At 50.3% G+C, this 14,486-nt stretch overlaps 1 protein-coding gene across 6 annotated transcripts in view; it reads left to right on the forward strand.

The window, feature by feature from the left end:
- The window catches only part of LOC105275819 (protein bric-a-brac 2), a 266,959-nt gene that overhangs the window by 142,337 nt on the left and 110,136 nt on the right, over positions 1 to 14,486 (forward strand). Inside the window, exon 2 of one of the 6 annotated variants that reach the window (XM_020030504.2) lies at positions 4,678 to 7,796. The exons of the other annotated variants lie outside the window; for them this stretch is intronic. Coding sequence (XP_019886063.1) covers positions 4,678 to 4,752 — 75 coding nt within the window. The 3' untranslated portion in view covers positions 4,753 to 7,796. Of the gene's footprint in view, positions 1 to 4,677; positions 7,797 to 14,486 lie in introns of those variants that run through there. 6 annotated transcript variants of the gene reach the window in all.

Consider the following 14,486-nt stretch of genomic DNA (forward strand, 5'->3'; position numbering starts at 1 on the left):
TTTTCCTGGCGATCGTCACGTAACGCGTCTCGCGTCTCGTCTCTTTCCCTCTCACGTGCCGTACCTGACCGTTCTCAAGCCGGGACGACTGATGAATGAAGTTACATTACGAAACACGGACGCGCGCACGTTCGCGCTTGCGATACACGCTCGACAACGCGAGGCATTCCGTTCGTGCTGACCCTTGGAAGCGATCGCGCTGCTCACCGACGCGGAGGACAGTTTTTTTGCCGAATCGCGATTAGCGTTTTTCTCGTATTTTCCTACCTACCTTGAGAGAACTCGTCGCTGTCGTTCTTACTTTTTCTTTTTTGTTCCTTGTCTTTCGACATATCGATAGATAACATAAGTCGGCGTTCATCTCGTGATAAGATTCCGAGAGAACTCGCTCTAATTGGCGTATCGGGATTTCATTTCGCTACGTGTCGCCGGATTAGCGCCCTAATAACAATTTGCATTATGCAAAACAGTCGGATAACGCGAAAGTTTAAGAGCGCGTCAGAACGTGAACGGAGAATTTCTTTTTTCTGTTCGCTCTCTTTCTCTCTCTCTCTCTCTCGCTTGGCGCGATCAACGTTTATTTACGTGCGACGCTCCGAGGGAATAAAATTAGCGCGCGAACCACGTTCGCCGATTTACAATTTAATCGGCTAAACGACATTCGGTCGGCCAATTCATCGGGCCGCAGCTAAGCATGTATCGCGGCGCATCTCGCGGCCGGAAATCGCCGCTTTAATTAAAACGCAAACTACTTCCGCGCGATAGACTCGACCACCAAAACACGCTCACGTGTACACGTGTAGACACGCGCACACCAAGCGAGATAATACGAAGCCCTCCGTACGTTATTTCGTACGTTATTTCGCGCGCATTACCGAGTTACAATTTACCGGGGCGAGCGAGAGTGCGCGGAGAGAGCGATAAAGAGAGAGAGAGAGAGAAAGAGGGACAGAGGAAAGGGGAAACGAGGGAGATGGAGAATATACGGGCGCTTCCGGCCTGTTCCCGGCTTTCCAATATTCTTCTCGGGCCGGGCCCGATTGGAGATCGAATTGTGTCCGTTAATTGAAATGATTAATTGTCTCACCTCCGCCGCTGCCCCCGGCGCGCACCACGCCGCGACGCGCCGCGCCTGATTGCTTATTTACAAATAGGAAATACGAAAATGTGCGGAATCGCGCGCGCCGAACGGCAGAGCGGCCCGAAAGATGGAAAGAGAGCGATGTTCGTGATTCGCACGCGAGCGCATGAACGCCACGTGGGTAGGGAGATGCCTCTCTCTCTCTTTCTGTCTCTTTCTACTTCCACTCGTCTCTCCTCCTCGTGCCACGTAGCCGGCAATATTGTAGGATATTACGAATTTGCTGTTTTCCGCGGCGGCCGAATTGAAACTGGGATTGTTAATTACTCGATGATTATCGCCGTCCGAATCGCCGGAGTCGCGCCAATCGCAATTACTTCGTCGGGAACGCCCGATATCTCTCACTCCAGTTATCCTTTTTCTTTTTTTCCCTTTTTTTGTGCTTTTACGAGCGTCCAGGACGACGCCGTCTTAATTCTCTCTCGTTTCGGAGTCATCTGTGGATGTGGAAAGCAAAGTGATGGAATCCTTTTTCAGTTCTCCGTTTAAATATCCTTTCGTCTAGTAAATAGGTATATAAATATGTTTTTCTCGGAAATTGGCGGAGTCTTTTTTAATCTTTCGTCATCGTTGGAAAGGAAAAGAGGAAATATCATATTTCGATGAGCGCTTATCCTCATTAGAGAGTAACTTTTATGAGAACTGATGTAATCCTCTCGGCTTCAATAATCCACATATCTTTATGAATATGAAAAGCAATAAAGTAGGATAAGGGAAAACTATCATGGCACACGCGATTCCGTGCAACCATTTCAAATTCCATGGTGTATTAACCACGAGCTTGAAAGGTCGGCTCTCGACTCGGCCGAGAATCTTCGCGGGAATCGCGATCGTCGACAAGAGCGTGGAACTTTGGCCTCGAAGGTGTTTCGATCGGATTGAAATCCTCAGCTGGGCTGTGCGGGACTCCTCGCGCTCGCTCGCTCGCTCGAGAGACTCCGTCGACAACCCCCGAAGGGCTTGTTCATCCAATCAAGACGATGGAGCGCTCGCCGAAGTGGTCGGTCGGTCCTCGGTCAGTGGTACCAACGGCGGCTTGTGCGGATTGAAATTCGTCGACGGACGAGACGACGAAGCGAGCCAGTCGACGCGGCGCAACTCGGCTCGGCGCGACGCGGCGCGGCACGGCGCGGCGGTGGCGGGCCAATTGGAATGCAGAATCATACCGGAAATGCCGAGTAATGCACCAATCAGAATCTAGGAATAGTTAGAGGCTGCCGGATGATTAGGAATGCACGCAATAACCTCTGATTAATGTGATCGGTGTGTGCTATATGCTGTGTACCGTGGCGTCGGTCAGCGGCTCGCTCGCTCGCGCTGCAGCAAGCGCGCTCCATCCTTTGGCTTATGTGCCGCTTACATGCACACCCCCTTCGGTCGCCTCCCCTCGTATTTCTCCTGCCACCCCCTTTTTCCCGCCCGCCCTCCCGCCGCAACAACCCTCGGTTGACCGGCCGTGCGCGCAAGCCTCTCTCGCGCGCGCGTTTGCTTGCACGCGCCTTACACGCTCGCCCTCTCGCTCGTTTGCGCTATGTACAGTGCCCACCGGCCCTCCCTTCCAGCCCGGCCGTAAGAGGCCCCACGTATACTTCCGCGGGCCCTCTATGTACACCGATCCCGGGTATACGCGTATACGTGTTGACCGTATACATATGTATAATACAACATCACTCACGAGAGAGGTACAGCGCGCGCGGGTTTGTGGAAGAGCTTGCCGTCGGGCAGAGAACCCTCGCTACACGCAGCCGGAGAGTGAGCGTATGTGTAAGAGAACGAGAGAGAGAGAGAGAGAGTGCGTGTTTGTGTGCGTATTACCCCGCCGACCGACGGTATGAGGAGAGGACGGAGGAGAAGGAGGTGGAGATGGCGGCGGGAGGAGGGGGTGGGTGGCTGGTTATGCATTTACATAAATACATAACGCGGGCGCGTACAATGTTAGTGCTATGCTGTCAATTCTACCCTCGCAGCGAGGCAATTCTGAGTTATGCCGGGATGCCGTAGCCTGTGACGGCCTCCTCCTCCCCCGTCTCCCCGTTCCCTGCGCCACTCTCTTCCTGCTGCATCTCCTGATGCTGCCTCGTATCCTCCCTTGCTTGCCGCACCCTTAGCCCGCGGTGTGTGCTCGCCGCCACTATGCACGGCCTGCGCGCACCCTCAGATGCACCCGCCGACGCGATGCACCGCATCTCAACGTACGCCGGGGGCGCATCGGGGGATCATGATTCCGGCGTCGGCTTGTCTTTGAAATCCACCCCGCGAATTTGAGTGCCGGAGCCGACGCGGCGCTCGCGATTTCCCGCTTCTCGTGCTCGGTAGGACAATGTATCGGCCATTGCATCATTGTTTCTACTGGATCTACGGTTATCATCGCACAGGAATCAAATAATAAATCCTTACATGCCCGATTATGTGAATAATGAAGAAATAAAATGACGAAATAAAAATTGTTATATTATTATGTACTATCCCGCCACGTGTTCACTTTATCCGTGTGAATGATGTAATCTTTAGCTTTCTAATTTCGTCTTTCAGTTTTCGACGATATTCTCAAGATTACTCGATATGCACCACGATAATAAATAAGAGCGACAAATTTCGTATCTCTTCGTTGACGCTTGAAACTGATCTCCACGGGCTCAAGATTTCCCATTATCGTAAAGATGACAATCACGAGCGAAAATTTCACGAGATTGCCAAATACTTCGCCGGGCAAGAGCAAGATGTTGTGTACATATGTGTGTGTACTTGCTAAATTCGCGGCGAAACGAAGGAGGAGACTAATTGACATTTGCTGATGTTTTTTCAGCGCCAAGAACATAATTGAAGCAGCAGTTTAAGACGTCTAATTTTCCAACGCGACACTCAAATACCTCGAATATCCTCACGGAGAGAAAATTTTACTTTTTCCATGCAAGTGCTGATTCTATCAAAATAAAACAACAGCGATTAAATCACAAAGCTGAAACAATAAGAAAATCCTATAATATCGCTCGCGGGTGTGGGCCTGTCGCAAAGTTTTCCATTCTAATGAATTCCCGATACGTATTATTATCGACGACAATTGTTACGGAGGGGGTCGGTATCGACTATTGCTGCGAGGGGAGCCGAGTGGTCGGGATCGCGACAGAATTATAACTCTTGGAGTTATTCTTCTCCCGGGCGCGAGCCCGCTCTCTTATTTTGTGCGAAGGAATCCGATTAAATTTTATCTCTTCAATTAGCATCGGAATAATTAGCCGCGTCGGTAGCTCGGCCATAATAAACCGGCCGAACAATGGCGGCGCGTTTTCCTTCCGTCGTTTGTTTTTACGGGCATCGCGACGCGCGCTGCCAGGAGAAACGTAAAATTAAAACCGCCTGCTCCCGGCTGGATCCTTTTTCGGTCGTGCCGATAAAATACACGTCTCCCTTTTACAGTGTTTCGCGAGCGCGGGCAACTCAGTTCATTTCACTAATTACACGTTTACGCGCACTATTATTTTGCGACGCGCTGTCCTTCCTTCGAATAACCGATTTGTGCTTTCTTTCTGTTTCAGGTGAGTTTTTACGAGATTCCAGCCAAGCAACGATCGATCGCTCGATTGATCGATTACCTTCTTCAGAGTCTATGACAAGTCTAGCTCGCCATGGAGAGAGAGAGAGAGTACTCGTGAGTTTGATCAGCATGCGAGTCGTTTGACACAAATACGCGCGCAGAGCGGACTCGGTAGCCTTATATTGTTGAAACAACAATATATATGTACTCAAAGATACTTGAATAAGAAAACGCGGCCACAGTACAATACTCGGTGTGATGTGACAATAAAATTGGATTATTATTAATACATGCTAGAATACTGTGCCCCTGAGAGGAATGTGCCAGATCCGCGCTTCTGTTCTCCGAAAATATGAATCTGTCTTTAATCGGGTAACTAGGTGGGTCATCCGCGCGGCCCCTGCGCCTTTGTCTCCCAAGGTATATCGAAACCAATTCGAACTCCCGTGCGCTTTAATAATGAAGAAGCGATCTCGCGAACACTCAATATTAAACGCCACGCCAATAGAGCGGGATGGTTTTAAGAATTTCAATTTTTCAGCCAACGACCGTTTCTGCATCTCCGCTCATCAACTATTCACGGAGTCGCGCAAAGCGCGCGCGGGGGATATCTTAAAATATATTATATTTGTCCCGACGCCGGTCAAAGGTCGCGAATAATTTGCGCGATATTAACCCCGTTCCCTCGTTTGGCGCCGCCGCCCTCGTTCGCGAATCGATATACCTTTTCGATTCTCTTGCGACACGGTCGCGCGGCGCGCTTCCCTTCCGCGTGAGATGAACCAGAAGGCGATCTCGAACCGGATCAGGAGTAGCTGTCCAAGTATATACGGAATTATAAATGGCAACTCTGCTATTTTAGAAGGGGATCACAATTAGAACGCCAAATTCCGTCACTTTCACGTAAATTCTACGCGAGCGGAGAATCACTCGTGCGCGCAAAGGTCATGTTACTCGCGGGGTAGAATAATCGGTTTTCTCGAAGAGAGCTTCCCTTTCGATATTACGGAGATCATTTTATGCGAATCGGTCTTTGATTCTCACATGCTTTCTCATCCGCTACGGTACCATTTGGTCACATTAATATGAAATGATGTCTGTCTTCCTCTCTCTCTCTCTCTCTCTCTCTCTCTCTCTCTCTCTCGATATCGTACGGAGACATCGTAAGGAACGCGTTCGCGTCGCTTTCTGAAGAAACATGAACCGCTTCACGAATGCACGAACGAGGAATCTTTATAAATCTCCTCAGGAAAGACCACGAACGCGATCCTTAAATAGTTCTGTCAAAGAGCTTGGTAATTTCCTGGCACATTCGCCCAGATTACCCTGTTCAAGACAGAGAGATCGTTCGTCACAGGCACCCGATATGTCGGCGGTACGAGGGGGAGAGGGTCATAGCGTCGCGTCATCCATCTCGTGGAAGCCGCGCCATGAAGTCACACGTATACACACATATATACACACACATACGTGCTTAGCGTCGGTGGTGTGCACACGAACGGCAGACACGCTCGCCCACGACATCGCTGTACGTGTGTATGTGAAACAAATATAAAACATAAAATATATATTAATGTTCGCCGGTTTCTTCGTAGCCTCCGCGGCGAGATAGCGAGCGAGCCGGGGCGCCCGGGAGAGAGAAATATTGTATGAATCATTTATCAGTCTGGCTGCGTCTGAGCGTAGCCGCCCGGCTACGTATAGTTTCGTCGTACATATATAAATGCAGCCGCACACGCGTGTGCGCGTATCTTCCTACGTATACGGGGTGTCCCGGGTGAATCGCTCCAACGAGTTGTCCGTAAAGAGATTCGATCAAGCACCGCGCTATTCTTCAGCGATTCTCAGCGTTCATTCATACATTGACGATGAAGTCTAGTGTCGTTCTCAACATTTTTTGTTAAATATTCCAAAGGTGTATACGAAGGACAATGCTCGCGCGGAGTGCTTGAGAAGCGAGCGTTCGGTAACGTCCGTTATTGACAAGTTTAACTTGAACTCCTCCGTCCCTAATCGCACGCACAAATTTGTGATATAAAATTGATATAAAATACACATTCTTAGTAACCCTCGCGCTCGTATTATCATGCACTAAGACTTCTGGGACGAGGTGTGCATAGAAAATAGTCGCGATGTCACAACGAGAGGTGCGAAGGAACTAATTTGAACATATCGTCGAAATTAGAGAGACGGTTTTCGTTTCGTCTGCCTGTCGCTTTACGAAACGCGCGAGGAGCACCCTGTATGCACGCGCACACGTTCACGCGCGCTCGGATATAAATATGTACACATATAGGCGGCGAGCAGTACACGTATGTGCACCACGCGCGGGGTGGAAGGTAAAAAGTCGAGCGTCCCGGAAGAGAAATAAAGAGTCTAGAGGGCTCTTCTCTTCTCCTCCGTTTTTTCTTTCCGCGTCTTCTTTCTTCGTCCGTTCCTTCGCCCTCCCGCCGTCGCCGCCGCCACCTCCACCTCCTCCTCCGTCTCTTTCTCCTCTCTTTCTGCCGTGCATTCGGGGTTTCCTGGCTGGAGGACTCGCAGCCTGGCAGCCACTTACCGAGAACTCAAATTGACTTTACGATGGCTTCCTGCCGTTCGTAAATAGCTTAGAACAAGTTTCGACCGTGCGTTCCTCCTCGTGCAATCCTCGTCAAACGTTCCACGTAAGAAGGGCGCGCCCTCCGCCCTTCCCCGGTCTTCCCGCGAAGACCTGTCATGGGCGGGCGCCGCCGTTATTTTTTCTGCTCGTTCGGAACTCTTCTTCTTCTCCTCCTCCTTCGACTCTTGCGAGTTTCCAAAGGAAAGAACGCACAGAACGGCAGTAACTGCACTTTCGCGGAAAATGCGAAACGAGCATACCATCAGCAGCGGCTTCTTCTGTCGTCTATAGGGTGTCCGAAGAAAGAAGGATCAATAGCGGAACGGCCTTCTTCAATTTAATACATTTTATGAGAATCTCACTTTACGCGCATGTATTTCTTTCTCTCTTTTTTTTTTAATTTTTCCATCGAACGTATAACTCTCGAAGTTATCCATTTACCGAGATTTCTCTTACTGAAAGTGACATAAAAAATTCAAGCTCGTTGATCCAGATTAAATTATATCGTAAAATAAAAAAAATTGCACACACTGTATCGAGCTGCTAACGAATTTTGATTCGATCGCTGCGTAGCGAGACGCGATGCGATGTTACATTATTTATTCATCCGTCAAACTGGCGATTTGTTCGGAGGGTCAAATTACCGGATAAAGTGCGAGGCTTCCTTTCCGTTGATAATTGCAGAATTTTCAGTTGGATCGCGAAATTGGCAGACAGCTTCCGTTACGCCGTTCGTCCTTGCCCTCGGAAGTAGCGGCGGCGGCGGCGGCGGCAGCCGGCAACTCACCCCCGCGGAGGCGACATTCGATAGAGGAGAGAAGGAAAAAAAGGACACCGAGCAACGAGCGCCGATAATACCGGGCGGGGTGGCGGGGGTGCGTTGCGTTTGTTTGCCGCGCGCGCGGGAAGGAGCGCTTGCCGAATCCCGGATACGGTATCGAGGCATCTCTCCCGGCACCGGTAGCGGCGCTTTATTGCGATTTTTATATTTCATCCCGCCGGGGCCCGGCCCGATCAAAAGCGCTCTGCAGTATGCATGCGGGGGGACTCGGCTCGCCTTTCTCGTACCTGACCGCGCGCTCGCTCGCCGGTTAGATGCGAGGGAAGGAAAAAAAGGAAGCGCATATGAGGGGGTGGGTGTTTGAAAGGGGCGCGGGATGCCGAGCGAGTTTATTGTATTTTCGGAAAAAAGTTCCCCGGGAGCGATGCGAAATAGGGTTAACGGCGGGAGAGCCGAGACGTATATAATATATATTATATGAGTCGCGTGTATTTCTCCGAGAGATGTTATATAATGCAAAATATGTGCACATTCGAGAAGACGATGCGAGATGTTCCATTTGTTGCATAATTTTTCCGGCGCTCCTCGGGGAATCTTTGAGCCATTTTTCTCTTTTTTAATAAAAATGGCAACAGATATGCCATATATTTTATATTTTAATTTTCATATACATTTGTCTATTCCTATACATTTTGCTATATATCTTGGTGATTATCCCATAAATTCAAGAAATTTCTGTTAACGTCTGCAGAAAATTAAATTTATATTTAGTTCGCTTGCTGTGTGCTTTAAATAAATATATACATAGGACTGTTAACCACATTACGAAATAATTTAATAGATATCGAGAGGAACGTAGTTTCTACAATATTAAATATATTTTTTCTTTTTCTTTTTACGGTAGGGACGTGCTCAATTCGCGTATCGCATATCGAAAAAAAGCAAAGCGCGCAAGGGGCAGCTCCAATTTTTCACTCCCGAATAAAATTATTATCGACGAATGAGTAAGTGGCTCGCAGGTTGCCCCCCGGGTTACTAGCGGGGGGTGACCGTCGAAGGGGTGGTTGCGATGGATAACGCGGCCGGAAAAGCACAGCGGACTGAAGAAAGAAAGAGAAGGAATACGAGGGATAGGAGGCGGAGAGAGGGAGGGCAGAGCGGACCAGGCTATTTTTAATATTTAAAATTTAATTTACAAAATGCCACTGCCCGTTCTCTCTCGTTTCCCCACGCCCCCCTTACCACCCCCTCCGCCTCTCATACCCCTTATCCGACCTCGTGCACACCTGTACGCGCGTTCGGCGACGCTGGTACACACACCTGTCCGGCGCCACGCCGATTATCGATACCTACGTGTCCGCGTGTCTTCCCTCCTCGATTTTTCGATTGTTACACTTTGCGATTTTGGTTCTCGGATTTTTCTCTCTATAATTCTTCTCGGATTCTATACACTGTCAATAACAAATACAGGATGTCGATTTAGTATCGCGTTAATTTTTAATGGCAGTTATTTTGGCCGTTTCGGTGTCGATTTTTCCTCAGCAGAAGCGCATTATTTACTTTTCGATTTCCAGTACACATCTCTATATGTAAAGTCCATTTCCTCGAGTCGATAATCATATTGATTCTCTCTGTTAAATTTTATTCGGCAAGAGCTAACTAAAGAATATGGCGTTGTACCATTAATTTTCATGCGCCCTTCACTCCTTCCACGTGCTGCAAGAATTTGAATCTTTTCGATAGCCGCTCACATGCACTCAGCGACACTTGCGCATGCAATTACGTGGATTAAGACGCGGCTTCTCTCTCATCGCTCGGCTAATGAGTGATGAGCTTTACGATGCACGTGCCTGCACACACAGCGAAGCAACGACGATATTGCGTTTCTTTCGTCGCGGAGTAACCTAAGAATGACGATCATTCATATAAGGTTCATCCATGTCAGTATCAGTAGTGTCATCATCATCGTCGTCATCGTCGTCGTCGTCGTCGTCGTCGTCGTCGTTGTCGTCATCGTCGTTGTCGTTACTGTCGTCCCGCGTTATGACAATTTTACTTTTATCGATCGTTCCGGGCGGACGACGTTGTATCTCCCTCTGCACCCCCGCACCCTTTCCTTTCATCCATCTCGCTCTTCTCCCTCGGCCAGTCTCTCTTCCTGCTCGTTCTCACGCTCGGAGAGTGCTCGCCTGCTCTCTGTTTACAGTGCTCGTCGTGTAAGGGAGATACGGGGGTGCGCGCCTCGTCGAAACTTAAGCGGTCGTGTACCTTAGGTATACGCGGCCTCGCGTGTACCTACATAATACGACGTAAGTTACGACGCGCCATGTAACTTTGGCACTTTGGACAATGGCTGCTTCTCTCTCCATCTCCTCCTCCTCCTCCTTCTCCTCTTCTGCTGCTTCCTTTTCACCCTCGCGCCTCCCGTTCGACCCCCTTCGCACCCACCCTACTGACGGCATCGCACCGCCGTATACCCCGGCGAGAGAGCGGTACAATCAGGCACTAAATACTCGCTGGCGTATCGCGCCTAGGCGGCCAGACCTAGCGCAACCAGCCGGCCGGGCGCACTAATGGTAGCTGCCGTCTACTATATAACGCCCGCGACCGTGATAGTAATAATACGCAGCGACCAGGGTACAGTACAGTGCGTCTCGAAAGTATCAGCGTTCGCCCGACGCGGAAGTTGACTGAATCGCGTCGCCATTCTCTCGAGTTGCCGTGATTTCGTCGGCCTTCACATCCTCAACGTCTCTCGGAATGCCAATCGAGTGGATTGACGGACTGACAATGAGACGCGAGCGCGAAATTTTTCGACGACGATACGAGCAGTCTGCTCTTTATCAGATTTGCCTCGTGCGAGGAAAGAGATGAAAGTCGAGGAGAGAGAGGGTTGTGGATGCTCCCACCCTCACACCCTTCACTGTTCTTAGCACGAGCCGAAATGCATCCCGAAAGGTATACGATTACGTCGGGCTACGTCTCGATCCGCGATATCGAGTTAACGCCAAAGAGCGCTGTGAAACGTGCATCGCGCTTTGATCATCCGGCGCCGCTATACTTCACCATACCAAAACTGACCTCGAAAGATCAACAAGCGCGTATATCAATGGCAGCCCCGTCTAATTTTCGCGCGGCGCACGACGGAAGGAAAGGGCGGCCGCCCTAACGCGGCCCTCCGCAATTCGCACGTGAAATCGATTCTCGATTGTACCGGCGGACCCGATGCTACGCAGGCGGCGGCCGCCACGCAGGTAATTCGAACGTGACGGCGGCCGGAGGTCGGCGATGACGGTGATGGCGAGTTGGTCGCCGGGGTGCGGTGACGGGGTGGTGGATGAGGGGGCGGCGAGGGTCCGCCCGGGTTGGCTCGCCTCAAACGAGCGACGTATCTCTAATCCAACACCATAGAACTGACCAGTGCTATTTAGCCTGCATTGTATCGGATAAAGGGAGTGCCGTGTAGCACCACCATAGTAACACCATGCCCTCTGTCGATCTCTCTACCGAGCGTTCGTCCCCTACGCCGGGATTCTGACCGACCTCGTTGTGTCCCCTTTCGCCCCCGCAACCCCTTCTTGGTCTTTCTCTCGTTCTCTCTCTCTCTCTTCCTCTCTCTCCGAACAATCTCTCTCCTCTTCCTCCTGCTTCTCTTTCTCTCTCTTACTACGCCAAACACCCTTGTCCTCCACGTCGGCCGTCGGCCGTCGTTCTCTCCCCCGCGCGCTCGTTCTCTCCGTTCTCTTCGCCGTTCACCCTCACCCCCGTGGAATCAATTGCGGTCGCCATGACTACCGTAATGGAGATCCAGGACCAGGAGGGTGCCTTTTCCACGGGAGGTTGACCAAAGCGTATCGCGTAGTGCCTACACGTCAGGGCGAAATCAAAGACCGAGCTCGAAACCGCTAACGCCGACGAGCAGCCTCGTTGCGGCAGGCGAGAGAAGAGGGCTCCCTTGCTATCGCCCACTCTCTCTCTCTCTTCCTCCCTCTCGCCCTCCTCCTTCACCCTCACGCCCTCAACCTGTCGTCCACCCTCTCGTTATGCTCGATCTACTGGAGGATCAATCCCGATGAGCTGACAATCCTCACTGCCGCTCTCGAGCAAGTGAACGATCAAGCGAGCGATCCGCGCCCGCGGCCACCCGCGGGTCGTCTCGATAACCAAACCGATCGATTGCCTCGATCTCGAACCTGGCTTCTCATTAAGCGTGCAACATCCGACGTGGTTTTCCACGGCCCTGTGAAATTGGGAGGGAACAGATCCGATTATCTGCTTCCCCATCGTAGTTCGTAGCTAATAATCGACTCTTATTCCTTTCGACGTTTGCCGTTGGTTATTTCTTTCCCGACTTTTTTCATCGGTAAGCAATCTCTGCATGTTGCTCGTGAGGATGCAGATTATTGACTGCGTGAGTGATTTACCATGTTATTAATAATTCGTGTGTGTAATCCATAACTTGAAAATTATAGTCTAGCCCGGTAGACGTTACAATTTTAACTGATTGCTGATAGGGACGATTACAAAGGAATTACAAAAGTAACGACCATTAGGCGCCGGTTAAATCGATCAAGCGAATTTGCTTTGTCATAGAATGGTGAAAAAAACCGATGGATATAATAAGAAGGTCGGATGTAATAGATATTAGTAAAAGTACAAAAGCATTACGATGTGATATATGTCACAGATATGTTTTATTCACAATGTATATTAATAATGAAAAGAATTTATAGACAAATGGAGAGAAGTTTGGAGGTATGACCCAAATTCTGAACGATCTTTTATCTTATTTACCTACATTGTCATTACAATATATTAGGAGATACTTTAATAACAAAGTGAACTCAATTGGTTATTATTTTATTTTCATATTCGCAATTTTCCGTACGAATTTATCATGATTAAGTTAATAGAACTCTCGAGTTAATTTTTCATAGATATCTGCAGATTTCGTGTCGCCTTCTGCGCGTGAGTCTTACGTGTCACGTTTATGACAGGGATCCTAACGAAATCGCACATGTAAGCGCGACTGTGTCTCACTGACGGCCAGAAAAGCGAGACCGGCGAGATCCTCGGCGATCCTGATCGAAGGGTGAGGGAATTCGTGGGGGAAAGACGTACGCACGTATTAATACCCTTCCGTCTGTCTATCCCGCTCGGCCGCAACACGGGGGTGGCTTTTATGCACGTACGATACGTAACACGTAGCACGGGCGAAAGGGTGGTTCGGATCACGCGATCGGAACCGGCAGTAGCAGTATCAACCCTTTTCTCTGAAATCAAATTCAAGCCGGCTCCCTGCTGCCCGCTTTGCTCTCGCTCGCTTACTCTCTTTCTCTCCCTCCCTGTTCCTATCTCTCTCCTATCCCTACTCTATCGCACGAGTTTCCTGCCCTCGTCGTCTCCTCACCCATGCCAACCCTGTCCACCCCTCGTTCCTTCATTCGTTCGTTCGTTCGACCAGCCTAGATGTAATTACATAATGGTTTTATGTAGAGACCCCTCGCCCCTGTTCGACCGTCACCTACATCCCCGTCGTGCTCCTCCTGTTCTCTCCCTCTTACATTCGTCGTTTCTCCCTACTCTTTTCCAACCGCCGCGTAACCGTGCAAATAGGTATCCCCGCGGTCTATCAATATTGCACGCTTGCTTACGCCGACTGAACGGGAAAGGTGGTGGAGGAAGGGTGAACGCGAAGGGTGTGTGTGTGCGCGCGCGGAAGAGTGGTCAACGAAAGGTAGCGGCGACGGCCGCGGCAGCGTCGGCAGCAACGGCGGTGACGTCCTCGTTAAAAAACCTGTCATTACTCGCCTAGATTCCGAACTTGGCGGTCGGAAAATGCTCTCGACTCCGCCCGAAGATAGCGCCGTCAACGACAAGGGGATGCAAAAGGGAATAGGGATCGGAAGGGCGGGAGGTAGGAAGCGCCGGTGACAGTGGACGTCGCAACGCCATTTTTTATCTTCTTATCGGCTGATTAAAAGATTCACGCGGCCTTTCGCGATCCCACCCTTCCTCTCGTTTCATTTTTCCGTTTCTCTTCGTTTTCTTTTTTTTTTATGCGCTGCAATAGTAACGATTGCGAAGAGCGAGCGACGACGACGACGTCGACGATGACGACGGGCACCGCGACGCACGGCACCGACGTGTACATAATTCAAGAAGAGAAACGAAAGAGAGGAGCGGGACAACGGAGGGAGAAGGGGATGAAGGAGAGGATGAGCGAGCTAGAGCGCGAAAGAGAGAGGAGGAAGGACCTTCCTCTCCCGGGGTGGCGAAAGGGTTAAAACATAGGGGCCGATGAAAAATTCAGGGGGATTTCAGTGGCTGAAAAACATTGTTTAGTCCCCTCTCCCAGCGCGCCCGCTCACCCCCTCGTCTCTCGTCCTCACGGTAGCACGCTCGGCCGAGCCGCGGTTCATCTATTATT

The sequence above is a fragment of the Ooceraea biroi genome, chromosome 11 (genome assembly GCF_003672135.1).
Source record: "Ooceraea biroi isolate clonal line C1 chromosome 11, Obir_v5.4, whole genome shotgun sequence".
Lineage (NCBI taxonomy): Eukaryota > Metazoa > Arthropoda > Insecta > Hymenoptera > Formicidae > Ooceraea > Ooceraea biroi.